Here is a 26,410-nt window from a genome sequence, read left to right as displayed (position 1 = left end):
ATGGAGGAGGAGGAGGATCTAAGTGAACGGGGATTGCCACGAATTGCTTCAATCATGAATAGAGTTAGAGACCTGAAAAACAAATACAGAAATGAAGACAATATCACAGATGAACTTAACTGTACTAAAATATCAGCTGATACAACAGGTATGTGTTTTGGTTGGTCTTTGTCTTGAGTGGAAGTTCTTAAAGTGTTTTTTATTCATGTTGGTTGTGGTTTTAATCAATATATTTTGTTATTTTACTTTCAGATAATTCTGGAACAGTTAATCAAATAATGATGACAAATAACCCAGAAGATTGGCTGTCTTTTTTGCTTAGGCTGGAGAAAAAGGGTGTTCCTCATATGGATGTTAGTATGCTGAACAGACTCATTGGTCGCTACAGTCAAGCAGTAACTGCGTTACCTGCAGAAAAGCATAGTGAAAACGAGAAGTATGCTCGCATCCTTGTGAGATTTGCTGAGTTGAAAGCGTAAGTGTGAATTTTCATTTGTCAATGTAAGAACTCTGAATGATGACTTCTGAACTTGAATGATGGTAGCAGGTCTTGTGTTAGTGGTTTCTGCAACAGATTTTTTTTATCAGCTACTTGAAGCTGAGCAGCTTTGGCTATTCAGCTTCCTTAGTCTCCATAGTACTTGCATTTATACTTGAAAAATTCTTCAGAGCTATTTGATTTAGGGATGTTGGCACTTCTGGTAAAAGGGAAGATAGCATGAAACCCCTCTTTCTCCTTATTTCAGATTTATACTTAATCTCAAAAAAAACATATGGATGAAATCTGATATGACTTCAATCTTTGGTAACTATAATCTGTGTATTAAACTGTACCTTTTAAGCTAGGATTATTTCCCTGGACTCTTGTAACTGTCTTGCTGTGGCTGTGAGGTAGACAGCTTCTTATAATCTAATTCATCTAGCCAAACTCCAGTAGTCTCTCCTTGTCAAGGTTTCTTTCTTTCTTGCTATGGAAGCCATATCCCAGCTACATTAAACACCTGCCTTAGGGTAGGAAGAAAGTCTTAGAATATCATTCAGTACTTTCATGATTTATGAAGTTAGTTCTGATTGTAGTTTGTTTTATCTGGTGCAAATTTAAACAGTATGTTCAGATGTTTTCAGATGTAATTTGGGGCAGGATTATTACATATCGATAAACCTTTTTTGGTAAGGAGTTCTTTTGTTGTTACTTGCTATGTATCTACTAGTTCTTGTTTATTGTATATTCTCCTATTTGGTCCTCTTTGGCTTGAACTTGCAGTATAATAAGGTCTACTTCTTTATCTGTACTGTTATCTGCATGGGATTTAATGCATTAGTGTTTTGTTCCATTGAATGGTTTTAGTAATCTACTGAATCTACTGTTGAGAAAAAGTCAGGAGTAAATGACCTGTGAATCCACAGTGTTTTGAAAATGGTCCTCTTTGTCTAAACGTTGGGAGTAAAGCATGTATTTGGGAAAGACATCCTGTTTCTAAAGATATGGAGAGGTGGTGTTCTTTGGTTAGTTGCTTTTTATCAGAGCAGAAGGTGTATGATAGAGGCTTCGGGCTCAGTTTCTGTAACGTCCCTTCCAAAATGTTGCTTGGATCCTATTACCAAGCCACATCTGCCTCATGTACAGCAGGAGTTGAACTTCAGAAAGATTTCCCTACCTGCCTAATCACTTTAAAACTCTTGTACCTCTTTCCAGTTCATATTTAAAAAGTGACTTTGAAGGTATGGATACTGAAACATCAATGTTCTGTGTGTTGTATTGCAAAAAGCAAAGCTAAAGGCACAGGCAGTAGCCTGTTAAGCTAGAATGCATATTAACAGTTCTAGTTTCAGCAACTCACTGGAATGTGCTAGCTGACTCACTGCTACAGTGTTTGGGGATGCCTTCTTGGGAGTAGCCAGGATTGTATTTTGCTATTAGAATGCTCTGTCAATAGCTACACTAAAATACCCTCTGCTTTGATAACCAGCGTCACGAGGGAATCTACCTAGAGTGATGAGGAGTTCAGGTCTACTCTCAATTTTTCTGCTTCATCTTTCACTTTCAATTGGTGAATAGTCAGTCATGTTTCCTGACTTGTTAATGTGTTTTTCTAAAAGGTAAACAATCCCTTTCCCTCTTTTTTTTTTTAAAAAAAAAAAAAAAAGACCTGCTAAAATCTGGCATCAATCCCAATGGAATCTTGCTAGAATTGTCTCCATGAATGATTGTTCTCCCACTTGAAAATTACTTTCTTAGATTATCCAATTCTAATGAGAAAGCATTAGCTTATAATAACTGAGATTGGCATATACTATTAAGAATAAACATTATTTTACATTTAAATTATAAATGTATAAATTTATATGAAGCTGTGTATGAACTACATGTGTAATCTCACCAGAACGTGAGATTGGTTTTTAAACCTGATCAGTCAAAAGCAAACAAAAACTCAACCATGCAGCTGGTGTTGCTTGTCCATAATTCCTGGTGATGGAGTTATTCAATGAGTGGTTATTTGAGTGTAGGATGTCAATGTTTGCTCAGTGCTTGCGGTTTCCTTTGTGTCTGAGATTTCCCTGGTGTTTCAGATTCCCCTGTTCCTGGCTGTCAGTTTGCCTAGTACTGTCTAGTTTCTGTGATCAGTTCTAGTTCCTGTTAAAGAACCTTATGACTTCCTAAAACGTTTCTGATTTTTCTTAGCTACTGTGAATAAAGTAACTCTTTGATACATAGGTGCTCTGGTGGTGGTGCCTTTGGGAGAAGAAAGGTGCCACTTGGTAATGTTCTGATTTGCTGTTCTTGCAAATATTCCACCTAACAGCAAAAGCCAGATAAGAGCATCACAAACTTTAGGAGCAGGCAGCGACCAACAATGAGATCTCAGTGTCTATGTGCACCAGCACTGGGTTCTTCTGATTAAAAGTGGGTTTTATCATTCTTGGCACTGGGCCTGGCTTAGCACAGACTCTTTTCTTGCTGTAGCCTGACCATACTAAAACCTTTTGACTTATTATAATGCAGAGGTTGTTTGAAAAAGCATTGAATGTACTCTGAAACAGGCAAAAGTGAAAACAGCTGCACCTGTGAATTGATTGTACATGGCATTAACCATGCCAGGCCTGCCTTCTGGCTGTAATACAGTGCCACCAAGTGTGTGGCACTTGGTCAGTGTTGCTAATGGTAGGTCCTGTTCAGCTTATTGCTATCCAAGTCTGTGCTGCTTCCCACAGACACAACCTTTGACATGGGTTTGTGAAAGCGAACTAATGTGTTCAAGGCTGATTTGTCTTACCTCTGGCTTTGTCTGTGAATGGGTGGTTCTGTACCTGTCCCATTGTTCTGGATCAGAGCAGAGTGTATTAAACATACTGGGCAGTAGTAACATGCCTAAACTCTGATGGAGGCTTTGCTAATTTTTAATACAACTACCATTCTACAGACCTGCTCAAAGTGTGTTCTTTCTAGCTTTATGATGTGGTTTTTGTACTTGCTTTTTAAGCTGTTATTTCATTTGTTGTTTTTCTCCATCCATGCTTTTAACTACTCCTTTACTTTGAACCAGGGTGAAATTCTGGAAGAAATGTCTATTTCTTGATTGTGGAGTTTGCTGACTAATGTAATGTGGAATCATTTGGATAATCAGATAATCTGGAATACTACTTATCTTGTATTTTTGATGGCAGACTTTTTTTTTTTCCATGCAAATTCTGAAGTAAATACACCCCCACCTCCCTTTGCAGCCTCCTTAGTGGGATTGGATGCATCTAAAATAATGCTAATGGACTAACAAAATCCAGAGATGGTTCTCTAGATAGCATCAGCATGTGGCTTGGAAGGTGTTACGGAGTATTTTGAGGGGAAAATAGCTATGTATTCTTTGTCATTGCTAATACTGTTCCTCAAAATGAGTCTACAGCCTTTCTTTTCAGATTTGAGCATATTATAGTTTCTGGAAAAGTTCAGTTTTATTTCTTTCAGTTATTAGTTTTATAAAGATTGTTTACTTACCTGTACTTATTAATGGTTCTGAGGAAAAGAAGAACTTTGGCTATATATGGATTGCTTTTCCAGAATTACCTGAAGCAATCTCCAAATGCATGGAACTTGATCTTTGTTAGTCAGGTTCTTCAGTCTTTAACTAGCCTTGTGCTCTCTTTACAGCCTTCAAGATCCAGAGGAGGCACGGGACCAATTTCATCTGGCCAGACTGAATTGCAAGAAATTTGCTTTTGTGCATGTGGCTTTTGCACAGTTTGAGCTATCACAAGGTGTGTAGAAAAACTTCGGTGTTGCTGTTCTTTGGTTTTAAGTTGTGTTTTTTTAAACTTTTGCTGTGTTACATGTTCTGTGAGGAAATGGAGTAACAAATCATAAAATGAAAAACCAGGATTTTCTTTTATGATTGAGATTTAATTAGAATGCATCTTCACTGTTAATGAAAATATGTGCAGTTCTTATTTTTTTCTCTTTTTAGAAATCTGTCAAACAAGATGAACACTAGCAGTGATTTTTTCAGCATAGATTTTATTGGCAGGTGTGAGTGAGTCTCTTGGTGGGGTGAAAAATTATGGTCAAAGCTGAGTGGTAATTTCCCTTTTAGGTATCTTCAGCTTGCTTGTAGAAGAGATTTTCTCACTCCAAAAAGCAACTGTTGATTCTTTTTAAAATTATGATATGCTAAACTATAAACGCAATCTGGTCAAATTAAATTTCCCTTCTGTCACTCAGGTTCTTAAGTAGCTGGCAACTGGGTTTAAATTCTTTTGTTTCCTGTTCCACTGTTGACCTTTCCTGCTGGGACAGCAGAGATGAATGATGTTGGTTCATAATTGTAATAGACTAATCTTTGACAGTGTCACAGATACTGAGCCATGTTTTAGGCAAGCTGTTCTGGTATGAGAGTAACATCTCTTCGTATCTGGTTCACTTCAAGGTATGCCTGAACTGTCTGTCCCTGAGATTAGACTTTTGGGATTAATTCATTCATCCCGTTCCTTGGTGTACTGCGTCTGGCTTGGGTGGAGTTACTTGTGTCTAAGTGCTACGTTTTTGATTTGTGATTGTTTAAAAGTGTTGATTACACCAGTGTTTTAACACTGCATGTTTCCAAAGCTTTTTCTCTCCATCTGTGCCTCCCATACTAACATACTCAGTATGCTGAGGGTGGACAAGAGGACAGCTGACCGGAACTTGGTGGTATGCTGTGTCAGGCAACATCATGCTCAGCAGTAAAAAGCTGGTGGCTTGCTCTTCCATGGTAGCAGTTGCTTGGAAACTGGCTGGGCACCAGCCTGCTTGTAGGAGGTGATGATTGCTTTGCATGACTTTTTTGTTCATCTCTTTTTCTTTCACTCATTAAACACTTTATCCTGACCAATGATTTTTCTCTTGCTTTTGCTCTCCCTTTTTTGCCCATCCCTTTGGGAGTGAGGAATGAGTGAATGCTGAGTTGTTGGTCAGGGTCAAGCAAGCACAGTTGGAAAAAAAAAAAAAACCTGTTTCAGATGATTTCAGTATCTATACCATCTTCTTTGAAAGAAGCCTTGGTGGATACATCTTAAGTTTTTGTTTTTTCTTCATGGCTTTTGTCAGTATCATGTAAGCTGTTGTATACTGCCTCGTATGAGGAATTATTCCCCAAATTAACTACCCTAAATGAAGAAGCTTAAGCTGTTCTGTATTCTGGATCCTAAATCCCTCTCACTAGATATTCCTTTTTATGCTTGCTTCTTGTTTAGGCAGGATAATTGTCCATGGAGAATAGATTTTAGTCCAGTACTTTCTTGCTTTACAGTATTTTAGGATGCAGTTCAGCTGTTCAAAGTGTGTCCTGTGTTATTAAAGTAGTAAATAGTGAAGTAAGCTTCTTGCATTTTGTGTTTTCTTAACTACTGGTAAGTATACCTGTAATGCAACAGGAAGGCTGTTTTAAATTTCCCTCAAATTCATGCCACATAACTAATAGAGGAATACCAAACATTACTTCTATTAGAATCATAGAATGGCCTGGGTTGGAAGGGACCTCAAAGATCACCCAGTTCCAACCCCCCTGCCGTGGGCAGGGACACCTCCCACTAGATCAGGTTGCTCAGGACCCCATCCAAACCTGGCCTTGAACACCTCCAGGGATGGGGCATCCACAACCTCTCTGGGCAACTTGCTCCAGTGCTTCACCAGCCTCTGAATGAAAAACATTCCTCCTAACCTCTAATCTAAATCTCTTCTCTTTTAGTTTAAAACCATTCCCCCTTGTCCTACCATCATCTACCTGAGTAAAGAGTCCTTCTCCATCCTTCTTATGTCTCCTTTAAGTATTGAAAAGCTAACATGAGGTCAACTCAGAGCCTTCTTATCTCTTGGCTGAACATCCCCAGCTCTCTCAGCCTTTCTTCATAGGAGAGGTGCTCCAGCTCCTTGACCATCTTTGTGGCCCTACTCTGGACCTGCTCTAACAGGTCCACATCCTTCTTGTGCTGGGGGCTCCAGAAGATAGATGACAAATTTGTATATCTGACTTGAAATTCCAGTTCTTTAGATGAGTCAGTTATCTGACCATCTATTGCTCTAATGTCAGCTTATGTTGAACTTTCAAAACAGTACTTTAAAAAAAAAAACAAAACACAAAACACTAATGATTTGTCTTATGAGCATTGGATGTTAATAAACTGGTAGTACTTCAATAACAAAGATTATTAAATAAATGCAATAATCATAAAGCCCATTGTGTAACTAAAAGTGTAGAAATGTTGTTAGTGATTACAATGACTAAATTAATCCTATCACAATCACTTGGTAATTTAATTACTCTGTAACTATGGAACATGCTCAAGCCATAGCTGGCTACTTGCTGTCAAAGTGTAGAAACCTGAAATGCAATCCTTAATCCCAAAGGAATAAACCGTTTATGATTGGCTTTGTTTTATCTCTCATGTAGTCTCTGATTTGTATCCCTGAGCTGGTCAATTCCACATTTGGTGATGTGAATAGAGCATTAGTTTCCCTACTTCACAGAGGAGTGCTGCAACATGTGAATCTTGTATTGTTTTTTTAAGAGCGTGGTTCCTTTTTTCATAGAGCTTGTCCAGCTATAGCTAAAGGAAAAAGGAGTGTAGTGCTCTGCCTCCTCAACAAAGCTGTTTAAGCAGTGCATTGGCAAGCATGCCAATTGTTTCTGGATTGATTTGTCTTTCCTTTTATGTTAGGGTGAAAAATTATACATTTGCTTCTCTGTTTTGGGTAAAAATGTGAGTGAAAACTCTGGTGACAATCCTGAAATTATGGTTGATGAAATAATATTGATTTGCTTGTAACTCATAACCTGAAAGAATAATACGAAGGTGATATTTTTTGTTTAAATGAGTAAAAACCTCATTTAAATAGATCAGATGAGCTCTTTTCCTCATGTGCCTTACATAGTGCTACTTGAAGCAAGATTTGCTGTGAATTGCTTAGAGTTCATGGCCATTAAAACTCTGCGTTTGGGTATATGAAACGTTGTGCCTAGATGGATCATCCAGGCTTTTTTGTGAAGTAGACAGACTGAGATGCATTTGGCTTTACTTCTGTGCCTGGGTTCCCCCATCTAATAAGGAGAATGGAGCAGCCTTTTCATGTAGGTGGCTGTCATGTTTATTATTCAATGAGGCACTTAATGCCAGGAGAAAATTACTCTCCTTTTGAATAACAAGTCACTTTAAAGGACTGTGGTTATTAACTGTAGCCATAGGTAGAATGCTAGCTATAGGTTCTTAAATGCTGGGAAAAAAAGCTCTATTTCTTGCTAAGAATTTGAGGGATAAGTGGGTTTTGATCTTGGTTAAAAACCAAGAAATAATGGGTATGCACAACATAGATCTAAATGAAATCATAGTGAAGTTTATTTTGACGTTTCCTTGCTCCTGTGTCCAGCATCACAGATTGTTCTAAAAATATATTAGGAACCTATGCTTAAATCTAGTTTCCTTCTCAAGCCTTTCAGGCAAGATTGACATCCACTTTCAGTAATACATCCACCTTCAGTTACTGGTGGAGTTGTGAGTGCTGAAGACATGGAGCTTTCAAATATTATCTATCTGTATCTTTTAAGTAGACGTGGGGCACCTGTAAGAGCTTCACATTTTGCTGTTCTGGAAATGAGGAGGAAGGATTTTTGGAACTTTAATATACAGCTGAATGTTAATAACTGCAACAGCGTTGCTTCAGTTTGGTACTCGCTGAACAGAAATCAAGAGAAATATTTTGGTCACAGTATATTTTTCTCCTTATTTGACTTATTTTTCATAGCTGTGTGTATAAGCTTATATATGCAAACTGAATGTTTTGAGTGTTTTGTTAAACCATAGCCCCACCAGTTCTCTCATCTCTGCTTATGGCAAGTAGTAACGTACAAAACTCTTGTTAACGCACCCAGTCAAAAGTGAAGCAAAAGCAGGCAAAGTCACTGTCCTTTTTCACACTTCCTTAATTGTAGTGCCTTCTAGAGTGACAATGTTTGGTTTAACAGCTGTTTTAACCTTGATTCCTACAAAGTGCATTAAAGGTGTTTTATAATGCATAACAAATTTGGTATCTGGTCAGACGTAAATGCAAATTTGTAAAACTCTTCTTTCCTTGCTTGTGATACAGGGGAAAAAAACCTAGTGATGTGTTATTTCCTTGTGGTTCTTATAACACTAAGCAACTGCTAAGAATGTAGTTACATGAAGTCAAAACGTTTTGTGACTCCGTGCTCAATTTCGTGTGGAAAAACTAGCTTATGTGATCTGTTTAACTGCTTCCAGGCAGTATCCTGAAAGTGTTCATTATGCTCTTCCCCCTTAGATATCCAACGGCTTCAGAGAATGATGGAAAGTGACTATAAAGCAGCACGAGCATGATCATGTCTTCAAAAAAAAGTGTTACCACAGTAAAAATGCTTTTATTTGCTTGAGTTTTAATTCTGTGGTCCTTACTACCTAGGGCATGTGAAGAAGTGTAAGCAGCTCCTTCAAAAAGCTGTGGAGTGCTCTGCTGTTCCACTAGAAATGTTGGAAATGGCTCTACAAAACTTGAATTCACAAAAACAGCAGTTGCTTTCAGATGAGGAGAAAGAGAACTTTGCAGGTAATTGCAAACTTTTACAATTGTAATCGAGTTTATGCATGTTGAAATGCTAAATCAAAAAATATATATTCCACTGTTTGTCCTTCCTAGATACAAACTCAAAATCTGTTACTGCCTAATGACCAGTTGTCTCTCTACGTATTCTCCATCTTATTCCTTCATTACATGGTTCCAGCTCTTCTCAGGAGCCATAGGAAGGCAAACTAATTCTGCAAAGGATGTTCCTGACTGTCACTGGGCATTTTGGGTTTGTAATGGAGAAGTCATTTAGGTCTGTTTCATCTTTTCATATAAAGAGCTGCTTTTGAAAGCTGTTTATTTGAAAACAGGAATACTACGTAAATGCATTTCTTCATAGCCTCATAAGATTGTTCAGGAAGCTTTTGACAAGAGAGATATGCAGTTATAGTGTAATAATGCAAATACAAAAACTGCAAGTCTACAGACCTCGGTTAAATTACTTCTCCCCTTCTCTTTCATATACAGCAGTATAAGGTCTTTGACATGCTGAGTGCAATCAAACATTTAATTGGGGGGGAAAAAGTCAGTACTAAAAGTGTAGGTCCTGAATAGTACGAGACTGAAGGAATTACAGTTTGAGACAGCTTCTAAGTATTGCAGGTCACCAACTGAATGTGAATCCATTGGTAAGCTTGGGCAAGAAAACCTTTGTATATGGAAAAGTTTGTGTGGGGGATGTTATGGAGGTGATGGTAGTGGACTGATAAACTGCAAAGTCAAAGAAGTGGTCAACGTGAATATTAAACAAAAACTTTGAGAACTATATTCTGTGTTATGGTACTTATCTTTTAAATATTTGAGTAGTTTAGTATATTGATGTAAGTGGTTTCTAGAAATGTACGGAGTGAAATATTTGGAGTTCAGGTTTATTCTCGGAATGTAGCTTTAGGTGTTCAGCTTTTGCTCTTAAAGCAAGTGTTTCTACCTCACTCCTGTGTTGTACTAAAACCAATGTTTTGGTACTTATTTTCGTCCTTCTGCATAAGATTGAGGGGTTTGCGCTGAAACTTAAATTGCTTGGATAGTCTTTGGATATATGGAATCTCCCTTTTCATGTTTAAATGTAGTTTACAACTACATATAACTAAGTTGTATAAGAAAACAAGCAGCTTAATGTATTTTTATGGCTGTTGCAGACCATTTTGTGCCTGCCCTAGGTAGCTTCTTCTGATTGTAAGTCTTTTTTTAACATTGGAATTTTTATAATGGTATAAAATGTCTGCCTAGGTCAGTAGAAAATAGTGTTGTAATATTGATACTAGGTTACTGTGGTTACTGCAAATATGTATTTCTAAAGTTCAGTTACTATGAAAGAATGCTTTTTTAGAAATAAATGCCATCTGTAGTACTATCTGAATAATTCTAACTAAATTACCTACAGTATCAAGTGTACAGGAGTCTGGACTTCAAAGCATACCTGGAAATCACAGAATTATAAAAAGAAACTCGGCTGAAAATTCTTCTAGTGTTACTAGAACTCTGCTTGGGTAATGGCTTTTTTTTAATTTCTTCAAATTTCATTTAAAAAAAGAAAACCACACATACTACTATTATTTTTTTTTTCCCTTAGGGAAGAGAAATCACAAGAACTTGATGGTACAGTTAACTTCCACAATCCATTAAGACCACTGAACAAATATAACCAGGTAGAACATGCAACAATTTTCTGAAATCTTAAGCTTTTCATTCTTTACACATCTGATAACTTCCAATTTGCTCTTAGGCCTGTCCTTTTGGGAGGGTTCCTGTTAAACTAGTAGCTGATGCTGATGATGCTGTGAAGACAGATGTCCCACTTACAGCTAGCGTTATGAAGAGGTATGATTATTGGGTGTTACAACAGGTTTTAATTCTTTTCAGTAGAATGGTTTTTATTGGACAATGTAAATATCAGGTGTTAATGTTAAAATTCATCTAAAGATGACTGACAAGTCATAACTGCAAGAGGTATTGCATTAACCTTCCTACCTTACTACTGAGATTATTTGTATGAGAGTATGGAAAGATCAACTTTGTTCTAGCAAATGAATAGCCTCAAAAAGGAGGTAGAGACTAAGGCAAAAATTTTTTGAAAATATTTCTATTTTAGGAAGTGAATACACAAATGTAGACATTCCTAGCTTCTGAAATATTTGTAAATCCTCGCTTTTAACCAATGTTATAAACAACCTTTCATAACAATGGAGATTAAAGAAAGGTAGTTATGCTGATTCTAATGTGAATAGCTGTTCAGCAGTGGAAGGATCTGCCATTTTAAACAACACTTTGCTACATGCTCTGAGCTTAGCATAGCTTGAAAGTAAAAGGGGGGAAAATTGCTTTCCCCCCCCCTCTAATCAAGTCTGTTATGCTAACATCCTTCCTCTTATTAGTGTGATTAAATCCACATAGAAATGGAACTTATGTTGAGACAAATATGTAACCAAAGAGTAAACTGCTTATTCAACCTCTCAAAAGTAAATTAAAGCACATTCTGAAACTGTGAAAGCGGTGGGTAAGATACTTCACATAATATTATTCTATAAATACTTCAAAACTGAATTTGAAGTGAACTGTTTAGAATCCTAGGGTTTAGAATCCTAGCTGCTGCTTATTGTTGTTTTCAACGGAGAACAACAAAAATCTGTCATTTCACTTCATGGGATAATGGTAGCATTGCTACAGACTTGTGGTTTGTTTGTCACTTTTCTATCAGAGTAGATGTGCTAATCTTTTAACTTGTAGTCCTAAGTCTTCCCACAACTGCATCTATTTATATGGCTGAAAAAAGGCAATCATGTGTTGGCATGTAGTGTAACTAAAAATGCTATTTCAATAGGCAATTATCCAGCTCCAAATGTACAGCCCTGATTCCACCTTTTCCACTATCTGAATCAAAATCTAGTGGGGGTGATTCATATGACTTCGGAGACTTAAAGGTAACTGAAGTATTTTTTTTGAATTAGATATAAGGAAACCTACATGGATGTCCTATGATGTTAGCAGGGACAACAATAATGCTTTTTGCAGCTTATTAAAGTAATAAGATAGAATTGCTCTAAGCAATCAGTTGCGAACAGATACATTGTGGCTTTCAGGCTGGAAAACCATGATCAGACACTAAAAAAGCTTTCTCTGCACAATAAATCTGATGGTAGAGGTAATGGGAGGTGTGTTAAAAACCTGTCAGATGATTTATAAAGAAGGGTATAAGACTGCCTCTCTGCTAGAGGACTTGTCAGCTATAGTCATGAGTTTTGTCATCAGAAGTATTTATTTTCATGAAGTTCATTGTGTGAAGTCCATTAAGTGGTCTGTAAATCATGGCCTCTAATAATTTTGAGCTCTGCCTTGCATTTTCATGTCCTGTTCCTTCAGAAGGGAAACGAGAACAAAGACCTGAATATTTTCTAATAAAATCTGTGATGAAAATCCAGTGTATTAATGGATTTTAAAATAGGATCAGTAATAATTATGTGTACCATGCACTACTTTCTGAAATGTACTTATTCTGAGGTATTCAAGTCATTAATTATAAGAATGTTGTTTGGGCATTATGCTTGGGATCTCTTGACTTTCTTCAAGATGCTTTCTTTCCAAGTCCTTACAAGAGAAATTCTGTACAGTTGCAGATGTTGGATGAGAACAGCTTAGAAGTTGCTACCAATTCAACTGTAACTCTCAAGAACAAAATGGATACAAATCCTGTGACAAAAAGAGAAGGTAACTATTAGCGTATGATATTTTGAAGTAGAATAAGCATTGAAAATTTACTGTTCTGCATTTTAAAAATGCATTGATAAAGCAAATATTCTTCAGAAGTGAAAACTGTTCAGCCTGGAATTCAGGAGCGTTTAATCATTTAATTAAAATTTGCCTTTTGGGTGCCTGTGGAAGTAATTAAAAAAAATTTTGCAAGAACTTCAAAAGTCAAATGTAGCCATCCTGTGTGTGTAGGGCTGGGTTTGGTGTAAAATGATGATGGTTAGAGCTAATTCACAATGTCCTTAGCTCTTATGATATACATAATGTAAATTGGTACTGAAATTGCACCAATGTGACGTTTCAAATTAAGACTTGCCTGAGTGAAGAACAAGGCTGCCAGCATATTGGTTAATGATTGCTTATACAGGAAAAGTGTATGTTGGCTGAGAGCAATTCAAACGAAGGATTAATGTTTCTGGAGTGTCATCTGTTTAGTTTTCTTTGGGACTCTCAAATTACAGTAGTTTGCTTCTTGCTTCTCCTGTGACTTTTAGTATGTGCTCGTAGCTTACCCTCTAGATGATATAGCTCTAATTTCTTTTGCTGAAGTTTGTTGAAAGTATTTTGTCTGAAGTAAGCTTAAAAGAGACAGCCTCAGTCATCTACTTTGAGGGGGGAAAAAGTCCAAAGCACCCTCCACCATTTCCTGTGAACACAGAATGTCTATGTCATCTGTTGCTTTCAGCACTTTCTGCTTTCTATCCTGTTTACCAATTAGTATGTGAAACTCCAGGTGTTTTTATCCGCTGTTCTTTATACATAAGATAATATCTCTATCAAGATTGTGCTGTCTGAATTACTTATGCTTTGGTCAGGCTTCTTTTGCCTTACTTTTGGTTTTACCTGTTAGGTTGTATCCTCTTCACAAGCAGGTGAAGAAAACACTCTTAAGCTGTGCTATTTGCAGCCTGCTTTGCTGCAGTTCAGTGTCCTGTTATCTCTTCAAAAGGATCTGAAACTGTGTGCCTTGTCCCTTTGTGCCTTTGGCTTCAGTAATCACACTGGATTATAGGTTGCCTGTTGTCACAGGCAACAGACTTCTAATTTGAAGTATTGCAACAAGCTTATCTTAAACACTTTATAAACCTGCTCAGGATGTCCCAGGGTGTTGTAGCGCAACTGATGAATACGGTCTTCCTCTGTGTATTGGTCATGAAAACAGTTCTATTTGTGTTACTGTTGTAGTAGTACCCTAACACTTTAAAGTTACCATGTTACTACATTGAGTTGAATTATCAACCCTGAAGGCTGCACTAATGCCTTAAGTAACTATTGCTGTGGAAGGTGTCAGCTTCTAGTAAGTCAATGGTACTCATTTATTGTGATGTAGAAAACTGAAGTGAAACTTCAGAAACTGAGGTAAATCGGTCAGAAATAACTTCAAATACGGAATGTTGTCTTTTTAATTATCTGTTTTATTTAGAAAATAAAGTCCAGAATCAAGAATTGAAGAAACCAGAGCCAATGAGCGTAGAGAGTCAACAGCAAGAATTTAGTTCTGCTGAAAGCTACAGAAAGCAATTGGATCAGATAAAACTGAACTGTGTTAACTCCAGAAACAAATGGCCAACTCAAGAAGTGATGCAGAAAAGCTCTTATAGAGAGGTAAAGTAGCAAGAACATGTAGTGGTTTTCTAGTTGCAGCAGACTTCACATACTGGGGAAAAAGTCTTCATTGTGGCTCCTTGTGTGGAATATCTTTTTAAGGAAAAACGGTCAAGTCTGGAACAATCTCTTCATCCCATTTCAAGAAGACTGTCACCACCAGATGCTGTTTCTAAGAAGAATGATCCATTGTATGTTTGTGGAACACCAAGCACCACATCTGATTACATGGAGTGGTAAGCTGCTACTTGGAGCTTTGTAATTATAGACCGCAGTTTTATCTCTGCAACTACTTCAGTGATTTTTAATAGTTTCTTAAAGTTTCTTGCTCAGATAGCAAAAGAGACTCCTGGTTGCTTCCAGCTCTTGATGTGAAGTTGGAATGTTTGTAGCAAGTGAAGCACATCATCTCATGATGTAGCTTGGTAAAAAGTAATCCTCAAATAGATTGTTCATTCTTCCACACTTCGATAATATGGAAACTTTTGGAAATCAAACTCACTGTACACAGTATGTATGATGATGATAGCAAGTAAGTGGAATTGAGTACTTTTGTGTTCAGTAAGAGCTGTGCTTTGGCTGTAATGAACTACTGAAAAATGAAGTTTGTCACTTTATTCCCTACATAAGTGCTAGGTACACAAAGTTCTTTTTCAGTTCTGATCTTAACTTGTGCCAATTTTGATTGTGTCAATTTTGAGTCTGTAAATACCTAAATGATGTTTTGGCCTAGGTTACTTCAAATAAATTCACACTGCTGAATCCCTAAATTAGTATTGTAAAAACCTACAAAGCATTTGAGAAATTAATGGCTTTGCATTCGAGGTTCAAACAGACCTGGAACCATCTGTATGTTTTTAAGTACTTATTAGTGAGTCATGATTCATCCTGTGCCTTTAATGAGTGAAACAATGGGAAAAGTGTATCTTGTAATATAATTATATATATGTTAGACACTAAGGGAACAAATCAAAAAGTGTCAAGGTTTTCTTGCAATCTTCAGTTTTATTAAATATAAGTTCTATGCTGTCTAATAGCATGAAGTAGATAAACCTCTCATTCTCATGACTGTAATGAAGCTTGTCTCACTTTAGCTTAAAGTTTCATCCAAAAATGTTTTTGAACAAAGAGCAGTAGCTCAGCTAAAGAATGCAAATTCTCATAATATCCTATGAGCAGTCCTTCCAGTTGTATGGTGCTTTCATTGTCAAGTTACAGGGAGAGCCACCTATGTTTCCTGTTATAGTTATAAGGACTTGTAAGTAAAAGTTGAAGAGGTCTTAATGCTAATTGGCAAATACAGCAGAGGCTTGGGAATTTGCTGGTAGATTAGGTTTAACTTTAAGCTGAAATCTTCATTGCTTCTTGAGTGTTAGAAAATTTCACTTCAAAAACTACAACTAGATGCAGATATTCTTCACAATGACTTCTTTTCAGTTTCAGAACGCCAGTTGTAAAGAACAACTTTTCACCAGGATACCAAATTTCTACTCCTTACAGCCAGCTCCCATATTTCCTACCACATACTCCAGCAACTACATTTCAAAATCAGATGGGCTTGCAGGTAACAATTTTAGGCTCTTATGCACCTAAACTGTTCAGCATGTATTGTCATTGGAAACTTCTTTTAGGGTGTGTCTATATATATATTTACATTTAAAATTGATACTCATATTTGTGGGTAAGTAATGGAAATCAGTGTCTCTAGCTTATTCTGCAAGTAACTGTCTTCATATGTATGCCTGAATTTCAGTGAAATAAGTCAGCTTTTAAAAAAACAATTCAGTTGTGTCAAAATCCTGAAGTACTTCTCTCAAATATAAACCTTATATTGCAGACCTGACTTCATGACAGGGGTAAGAGCTAGAATCACTAGTTTGTTCTGCTGTGCTACCCACTACAGTGGAGTACCCCAAAAGCAGGGTGTGTTGGAAACCATAAACGTTTGTGGGAGGAAAGACAGTGAAGAATTACATTATTTTTCCTTTTGCTAGATTTCAAACTCTGCATTTATATTGGTATGAAATAGTATTAAAATAGAGTAGCACCTTTGGGTTGCACATCTTGATAGGAATCTTTCCAGTTATAGGCAGAATGGTAGGAAGTTTAAGCCTTAATCCCCAGAGGATTTAATGTTTAATTTTGTGGCTGTTTTTACACTTGGTATAGCTACAGCAAGGGCAAAACAGATGACTCCTTTAGCTGGCATAAAAATGATGGATCTACATGGGAAAAATGGCTATTCTATCCAGAATACCTGAGTATTTACAGTTTGTCTAGTGAGAGTAGGTTGTAAGCCCTTCTTACCTGCAAGGGTTTTTGAAACCATTTCCCAGAAATGGCCTTGACCATCAGTACTCTAGGTGATCTAGATTGTGATCACTTTCTATCCTTGTGAATTTATAAAGGAAGGCAGGATGTTGGTGCCCAAAAGCGGAATGTAAACTGCAGGACACTGAGGACAGTCTCCAACCTTGGGTAAAGTACTTGGTTCTGGATCTTCAGTGCAGTTGTGTACACTTCAGCTACTGACCTCTCAATCTAGAATGAGTAAGTTGTATCTAGAAAAGATATCAACCCGGACCATTATTGTGGGCCATAATCAGGCTAGCTCTGTCCCTGCAGGTCCTTCAGTTGCTTTGAAGCCAGTCTCTCTTGTGCAGGAAGAGGGAGGTACAGTGTCATTTCAGACTGTAGCCTGGTTAGGCTGTCCTTGGGAATAGCATTTGTGGCCTCAGGTTTTCCTATCTGTCCTGGTACAGTAAGTGTCTTCAATCTTAAGAGCATTACTGTGCTCAATAAAATCACACTATCAACATTACCACTGACTTCTTCCTGTGGTGATCATAACCATGCTTTATTCTGGCACTGGGCAAACAGATGTTTCCTAATTTGGATTGTATGAGTGCTTAAGAGACAGTTTAGGTTCCACTTCCCTGGAAATTGCTGTGGAGCATGGGTATAGCATGTTTTCCCTGCAGATGTGTTTCTTAATACACTAGGTAATCCTAGTTAGGTGGGTGGTCTAAAATGAAAATGTGAAACAAAATAAAAGGCAATACTTCTGCAAGTGTGGTGGACTTAAATAGTAACTCTTGGTAGAATTACTCTTGAGCACAGATAATTGCATTTGGTTTTCAGGAGTACAGTGATTTTAGTATGACACTTATTCTGCAGTCTAGAAAGTTTTCTAAGGCTTTTTCGAGGCCTTATACTCAATGTGTTGATAGACAAGCTTGTGAAATCTTGCTTCCTAGTAACCTTGTGGTGGCCATTATACAAATATTTTTGCTGTGGTGATCTTCTGCTCTTAGTACTCTTAGTATACGAACAGATTTAAGGTTTGGCTTTTGTGCACTTGTCTTGGTCTTCCTGATCAATGCAAACTCAGTAATCATAGTAAAACTTGATAGTTACAAATCATAGTAACTTGATAGAAGTAGAGCACTACCAAGTTCTGCTGCACCAATAATTTCTTTTTAACTTTTCTGTATGTACACAGGTTCCAGCTTCTATACCTGCACATGAATGCATTGCCATCAAAGGAAAAGTTTATACAATATTGAAGCAAATAGGTAGTGGAGGCTCAAGTAAGGTAAGATGTATTATCCTTATAGACCTAGTCACTCGCTTATGCACTAGTAGTTACATGTATGGTGAAAACGTCTTCTGGTATCTAACTGGAGTTTTCACTGAAGTTAGCAGTGTTTGTTTATTGCCTTCCATGCTTGGATTGTTCAAGAAGAGTTTTTTTCTTATCTTCCTTTTAATTAGCTGAAGTCAACAGTGATTCCCTTTAGCCTTTTGCATGGACCCAATGTTCTCAGCCTTTTGTGTTGTGGTCTAATCTCCAAATCATCTTGGTGTACTGAAATGAATGGGCAGTGGCAGGTTAAAACCTTATCACTGAGAGGTGTTATTCTGCGTATTTATCTTTGGAACACTTCAGGTTTGTAATCAAATATAACTACTAAAATACAGTGTGGTACCAAGATGATTTGGTGGTTGTTTCTGTTGTAACTGATGGCTTCTTACTTCAAATCATCATGAAGAACAGTTATGGCTGACTTCAAAAGCCTCAATTTCAGTAAACAGGAATTTCTTAAGTTTGCTGTGTTGCTTCTTCCTTTTGAAAAGGTACACTTTTCCTTTGGTACTGTGGCTCTGTTGAAATGAAGAACCATAAAGTAACTTCATTCAATCCTAACACTGATTTAACTGTTTTGCAGGTGTTTCAAGTACTGAATGAAAAGAAGCAGCTGTATGCAGTCAAATATGTGAACCTAGAAGAAGCTGATCAACAGACTGTTGACAGCTATAAGAATGAAATTGCTCATTTGAGCAAACTGCAGCAGCATAGTGATAAGATAATTCGTCTTTATAACTAGTGAGTAAATTCATATTTTATTAAACCAATACTGCTTGATACAAAAAAGCTGCCTTGAATTTTAACGTTTATTTTTGTTTTAGTGAGATTACTGATGACCATATCTACATGGTAATGGAGTGTGGAAATATCGATCTCAATAGCTGGCTGAAAAAGAAAAAAAACATTGATCCATTGGAAAGGAAGAGCTATTGGAAAAATATGTTGGAAGCTGTTCACACCATTCATGAGCATGGTACTCTTAAATAATTCTAGGTATTTGTATGGGTTATATGGCAGAGATAATGTTTGAATTTTGGAGGTGATACTGCTCTGTTTTGGCGTAAGCCTAGTGATCTTTGAAGACAGTATTTACTGTGTTGTGATAATGAAACAAAAGATGAATGTCTCAATATCAGGGTAGACTCACTTTAGGTAGATCAAAGGGATCTTTGAGTATTGCTGTTACTAAAAACTTGCTATTTCTTTGCAACAGCCAGAAAATCATCTATTCTGTATTGCACTACATTATATGCTCCTGACACTTTTTTCTTCATTAAACTGAAATTCAGACTACTTATCCTCTCCAAAGAAGCTTTGACACTAATGACAGCTTCTGCACAGATTTGTCATCTTTATTTAAACATAATGTTTCAGCTTTCACCTCTTATTTTTCACTTCTGGTACGTCTCAGCTTTTTCATCTCTTGTATGTTTTGATGCTTCCTTTCATCCTTAACCACATAACTGAAGTGTATGCATCTGTATTCTGTTTGTGTAATGTAGTGGAGACTTTACAAAACATAAAGAGGGATAAGTTGACTTTATGAATAAGAATGATCAAAATTCATGATGTCATCAAGGTTTGTGAAAGATGCGTCATAGGTAATCCTCAGTGAATGGTACCTTTGAAATCAAGGAAGCAGAGAATGTTGGACTAAGCAATCTCCTTGTCTTTTTTTTTTTTCTTTCAAGTACCTGCTTAGCTAATTATTTAAGGAAAAAAAATGAAATATAAACACCTCTGAACCGATCCACAACAGTTCAGTATGGCAGTGTGCCTAATGAGCAACAACACAACTACAAAGAAATCTTTTTTCTCCATCTATGTTTTTGTGTCTGTAGATATAATGCAGGCTGTAGGACTGAAACCCATTCTTTTTCATCCCTGTTTTGTTTCTGTTCCTGGTTTTCATCTTGGCTTCTCAGATTTCTGCTTTCACTACTTTGTTTTCACTACTTCTCAGATTTTTTTCAGTCTACTTTCCTGATTTTTCTGTGTAATTTACATCTGGATTCAAGCTATTACTGTAAAACAAGTACAGTGTACTATTTCAGTTTCTTAATGGGAGAAATGAAGGTTGCAAGACAGCTACGGTCCATGTCACAGCAAGAAGAAAGCTCCAAGAATCTGAAGCTAAAATGCTGACTTTTTCCAGCATTTACATGCATGGCTATGCACAAACAGCATACAGCTGGAGGGCCTATCCCTAACTGAGAGAAACTGTGCAACTTGAGTCTTATGGAGTTATTTCAGGATTACTGCAGACTTGGATAAGTAATACTTCAAACTATGAACTTATGCAAGTCTAACCATTGATAAAAGATACCCAGATTTGTTACTAAATGAAATCTGCAAAGAACAATTTAGTTTTAGCCAGGTAGAGGTTATTCTCTGTGCAAAGGTGTGGGTAATAAATAACCATACTAGGAGCACCTTGGATTGACTTTAAACTCTATTTGACAGGTATTATTCACAGTGATCTGAAACCAGCAAACTTTCTGATAGTTGATGGAATGTTAAAGCTGATTGACTTTGGCATTGCGAACCAAATGCAGCCAGATGTGACAAGCATCGTTAAAGACTCTCAGGTGAAATACTGAAGGAAAATTGATGTGCATCTCCCTGTACAGTGCTGTAGTATTTGTTGATTATCTTAATATAGCAACTTCAATTCATACTTTAAAGTTAATGAATATATATGGGGTTTTCAATGTTTTAGTTGAACAGAGTAACAGTAGCCTTCACAGACAAACTTTCAGGATGCTTTTCAGTACTTTAAGACCAAAATCTAACTTAGCAAGTAAGAAAATTAAGTGCATGCTTCATGTACAGTAAGGAATATTTTTCTACTTTGACTAGGTTGGCACAATGAATTACATGCCTCCTGAAGCAATACAAGATATGTCATCTTCCTATGGAGAAAATGGGAAGTCTCAGTCTAAGGTAACATATGGTCTTTTTTCCTCTTGCTGTCCTTATGTTAAGAAGTAACTCAGGCATATGTCTTAAGACTTTTTTTTTTTTAAATTCTGCTGAAACTAGAACATGAAGAAATCTGTTTCAGCATGGTGGTAGGCAGAGGTTGAAGGTTAGGTATTTATTCTCAACTACCTAGAAGCATTTTACAGATAATGTTTAGAAAAGTGCTGAATTGATAGAAATTAAATACAGGACAGATATAGAATACAGGACAGATATAGACTTCATAGATTCACAGAATATCCCAAATTGGAAGGCACCCACAAGGAGTCCAACTCCTGGCTCCACACAGGACCACCCAGTCTTCCTATGTTATTGATGTGAATGGCATTCATTGGTGATAATAGATCTTAATCAAACTTAGTGGTTTGATTTATTGTGCTCTGTGTTCTGAGGTTTGAGTTTAATTTATTGATGGCTTTGTTTTCTGACAGCTACTAAAACCACTTGCAGTGCAGAAGCTTTTTTAAAAATGCCTATTCTAATTTATTCTGTTAATTCTTCATATTTTTGGCTGTGGATTTTTTTTGCACCTAGGTTTCCATATACTTTATCTTTGGCTTAGTGATGTGTTCAGTGCTTTTATTGATTCATTTTGGAATGATTCCTTGTACCTAACCTTGAAAGAACACCGATAAAAGTGCCTGAGGCTTCTTTCCTTTTCCTGCTTTACAGCTTAAAATGTTCTGTTAGAGAACTAATTGTCTCTAACCCAGCTTCCTCTGTTGCAATCTGCATGTGGAGATGCGTCTCTGCTTTTGCTCCTGTGTGTGATAAATTAGAAACCTCAGCTATTCCATATCCTGGTGTCAGAAAGCTAATGTGAGCACTGGTGTTCCTGAAAGGACAAGCAGTGCAGTACGTAGCTGAAGATTTTAGCATTTTATCTGAATATTGATACTTGGCTGTAATGATGCAGCAGGTGTTAGAAATGTGTGTTATACCTCTGAATTCTTTCCACTGAAATAACACTAGGCTAAAGCTTTTTAGGTGGATGTTTCTGGCAGGGTGTCCCACAAGGTCAATTAAGACAATCACTCCTTACTCACACCGCCTTTTGTGCTGCTCATAGCCTTCTGTTTTGGCTTTATTCCAAAAATAGCCCAAAATTGGTGGAGCTCAATATGCTATTGCTAGCTTCTCCACAGCTACATCTTAGCATTCTGCACAAATAACTCCTGCTTTGAAATCTCTTCATGAAAGCAAGGAAACTTCTGTGCTATAAAGCACATATTTGCTTAAACAAGAAGGTATGACAGTGATACAGGATTCAAGATGCGGTAATACCTGTGAGTTGAGTGGCAGTTTGGCAGGAGATGAGTGATACCTAATGAGGCATTTTAAAAGATACGACAGTCTAGTATTTTGGGGGACCTATTGCTCAGTTTTGTATATCCTGTTGACTTGTCTGTATTAGAGTATTGCGTACTTTAGTACTTCATATTTAACTTCAGGGCTTTGGAATGTGAATGCTAAGAATACTTGAGGAAAGCAATTTCACATTGACAGTCAAATTTCAATTAAAGAGCACACAGTTTTGTGGAAATCTTAATAAAAAAAAAAACAAGTCATGTACATGCATACATACAATCTCAGGTTGTGACTTTTTAACAGCTAGAGCAAGTATTTTTATGTAGTACTGTTGAATAGAAATATGTAGGGAAACACAATCTCATCTTTCTAAATCTAGAACAATGTTCTATAAATGAAAGTTTATAAAACAACTAGTTTTATTAAGGTTGATACCCTTTGCCTTTTAAAACTTTTACCTGTAAATTTTTAGAAATTTGTACATAAAGTTCAGGGTTGTTTTGGAGCTCAGCTCATTTAAGCAAAAATCTAACCTTTGTGCTACTAAATTAGATGGTCTCCTTCCCCACGTCCCTTCTCTTCTACCTGCCCCTCAACCTTATGTCCTTTTCTTAGGAGTGCTTCAGTTTTAGTATTTTAGTAAGAGGAGTAGAAATCCTCCTGTAAAGAACATCCCAGGTGTGGTGGTTGAAATATGGACTGAATCCCTTATGCCTAGAAGAGCAGGACATGCATACATATGTCTTACTAGTTTGTGAATTGAATGAATTCAGTATACTTTGATTTTGGCTTTGCAGGTAAATCCAAATAGAATCATGATAATCAACTTACTAAGGGCTTTTGTTTAAAGTTGTAATATAGCTTTTTAAATTAATTGAATATAACTGAAAGAAGCCACGTTACAGCACAGTATTAGTGGTACACTGCTGCCAATTGTGTGGTAGTTTCTAAGATTTGTTATTCAGTGTAAAAGAGCTATGCTGTTAAGTAAAATGACTGTATAGTTGCATGATGGACTGACTGTTCTATGAGGAAGAAATTTTGTTTTTCTTTTTTATTAGATAAGTCCAAAAAGTGATGTGTGGTCATTGGGATGCATTTTGTATTGTATGACGTATGGAAAGACTCCATTTCAGCATATAACAAATACACGTAAAAAACTGTATGCCATTGTTGATCCTCATCATGAAATAGAATTCCCAGATATTGCTGAGAAAGATCTTCAAGATGTGCTAAAGGTAATTAATTGTCCCTGAAGATTAATTTTGATTCATAAAATGGCAACTTTAAATAAAGCATATTTTCTTTAAATTGAATAAATGAGTTGTATTTGAGGAACTTGTCTTGCAAATAAACGTTCAGTGCCGATTGTAGTAACAGGCCTTGTTACAAAAGACTTACTAAAACTAGAGCTATCTCGTGGTTTCTGTAGTAAATGTCTATTTTCAGATAAGTAGCAAGTAAGTGAACACTGAAAGCAGTCTAACTCCTTTGGCTGAACCACCCCAAGTAATAAAGTAGTATTTGTACTCTCAACCCCCTTCCCTCACCATGCATGTTTGACTGCATTTGAAACTTAGCTGTTTTTTTCCCCCTTTACTCAAGAGCCTTAATCGTGTTGCTCAGGAGGGAGCAAACTGAAATCCAGAAACATTCATCCTCTGACTTCTCAGAAGAAAAATATTGTAGGTTCTGATCTTTACCTCTTCCAATGTTTTTGCCAAAGTAAAACAGGATGCTAAACTTTACTCTGTGAAGATAATTGCTAATGAAGGTAATTAGGGTCATCTGTTCTAGTACTTAGTTATTAGTCTTTCCAAATCAGTGGTTTGGTAGTAAGAAGTTCTGATATACACCCAATGTGTCTTTAATTATCCACAATTTTAATTCTTATGAAACCTGTTGGTAGACAAAACCAAGTTCTTGTTCTTTTTTTCATTTGCAGTGCTGTTTAATAAGAAATCCTAAACAGAGAATATCAGTTTCAGAGTTGCTGGTACATCCCTATGTCCAAATTCAAACCCACAGTCAAACAGGTACATCTTTAAATTATTTTTTGTGAAATAACAATTCTGTTTAAGAAAATAATACTTTCTTAAATATTTACTTTCTGATTTCTAGAATAGCAATATATTTTGATACCATGTATAACGTAGAATACACTTAATTTAAATTATATTTAAACATTTTAATCTTTAAACTGTTAATTTCAAAACTGACCTGCATAATTCTTAGAAATTTTGCTGTTAATTTTATGTAACTGTATACAACTTCTAATATAACTTTAAATTAACTGTAGGTGTTCCAAGTGCAAAAGGAACAGAAGAAGTAAAGCGTATCCTTGGCCAACTTGTTGGCTTAAATTCTCCTAACTCTATTTCCAGAGCTGCTAGGGTAAGTAAATTTGCTTTTCTATTTTGTATGGTCGTACATCTTGATGCAGAAAAAGCGAAATGTTTGGTAGTGACAGCGGAAGGGATAAATATGCTGGACTTTTAACAACTGCTGCGAAAACAGCACAGAGTAGTACTTTTGTTTGCAAGTGTTCAGGAACTCTCCTTCTCTCCTGGAATAGGAGGGGTTGGTTGAAAAGGTGGTAATCTTGGCTAACTCTCCTTCCCTGCACCTTCCAGTAAATCTGTACATCTCCATTTTTAGCATCCACAACTCTGGCCCTCTCCAGAACAGTCCTTACTGTGCTGCTTTGCCTTTAAACTGGCAAAGTCAGAAACTGCGGGGAGAGTCATGCTATGGAGAAATGACTTAAATTGATCTGTCTGTTGTGCAAGCTTTTGGAACCCAGTGTAATTTCTGGGAGTTGAACTGTTGCTACTTCTGTATATGTAAATTAGCATCTCTGAGGTGTTATGATCCTAGCCTCTAGACTTGGGATCAGAAGAGGTGGTATTGGTCAAACTCAGAATAAGTTGAGATGGAATGCAAAGCTGCTTTTGTGGATAGGAAAGCAAGTCCAGTATTCATAAAGAAAGTGCAGCATGTGTGAAGCGAATCGGAAGTGTAAATACTTCCTATATTTAAGGAAAACTGTCTTAACTAGAAAAACTGAAGCAAGGATCCTTTTTCCACTGGAAGATCACTTGTGTAATTCTAGATGGCTTACATTTAATCTTCCTTTATGCAGGTAGTAAGGGTATGGAATCTTTCACTTGTCCTACCTGAATTCCCTGTTAGTTTGTTAAAGATGCCAACAAACTTGTGATCTTTGTATGAAAGGCAGTAGTAAGGACAGGAATGAGATGTCTTATTTCAAGTCCTTGGGTGTTTCTATTAGCACCACGTGTTTTTTGGCTGACAACACTTCAGTCGTTTACTATCAAATTTTTTGTAGCATCCATAACCGATCCTAAAAGAACTTCATACACGAAAGTATCCCATGTGCCTTAAAGAAGTTTGGTCTTTTGTAGCTATAGATGGTTCTTCCATTCATGGATCTGATCACTGCTAGTCAGGCCTGAGTGTTTCATGGGTGTAAGCAGATTATCCTTTTAACACCATTGTGTTGTGGCTATGTTTGTGGCCACTAGTATTCTTGATTTCCTGATATAAAACCTGCTTGCTTACACCGACTATGCAAATACCTCTTCCATGCTGCTATTTCTACATCAGACAGTTAATGGAGTAAAATCTTGTTTATTTTCTGCAGACTTCAGAAGCTCTGTACATTTGCTTATGCTGTTAAGTCAGCATGCGTTTTAGGCACTATATTGCATTACAACTGGTACGATTAAGCTGTTTATCTTCAGTATATCTTTATTGGCTGATTTCTAATAAGTTCTAGTACAGAGTTCATAATATTTCAAGTGCAGTAAGTTACTTCAAGTGATAACATTTGTTAAAAGATTTAGTTTGTCCGTTTGTGAAATAGCTGTGTTTATCTGAATACCTGTGTTCTCATTAACTTTCAGACTTTATATGAACAATGCAACAGTGGTAAAAATCTCGATGTATCAGCGTTTGCAAAACCTGGGAGTCAAAAATCATGGACAACAAAGTGA

At 36.7% G+C, this 26,410-nt stretch overlaps 1 protein-coding gene across 1 annotated transcript; it reads left to right on the top strand.

The window, feature by feature from the left end:
* On the top strand, positions 1-26,410 carry TTK (TTK protein kinase; the record flags this gene model as incomplete). Its single annotated transcript, XM_084283681.1, has 21 exons — positions 1-148; positions 253-475; positions 4,145-4,251; positions 8,942-9,085; positions 10,488-10,593; positions 10,677-10,752; positions 10,830-10,924; positions 11,925-12,033; positions 12,697-12,808; positions 14,274-14,455; positions 14,558-14,691; positions 15,893-16,019; positions 17,958-18,050; positions 18,685-18,842; positions 18,926-19,077; positions 20,568-20,692; positions 20,964-21,047; positions 23,456-23,632; positions 24,340-24,430; positions 24,694-24,788; positions 26,321-26,410. 21 exons carry the CDS (start codon positions 1-3, stop codon positions 26,408-26,410), a joined length of 2,628 nt encoding a protein of 875 aa, XP_084139807.1.

This window comes from Netta rufina (assembly GCF_964035555.1).
Source record: "Netta rufina genome assembly, chromosome: 3".
Lineage (NCBI taxonomy): Eukaryota > Metazoa > Chordata > Aves > Anseriformes > Anatidae > Netta > Netta rufina.
This window is presented reverse-complemented; position numbering and strand designations above follow the sequence as displayed.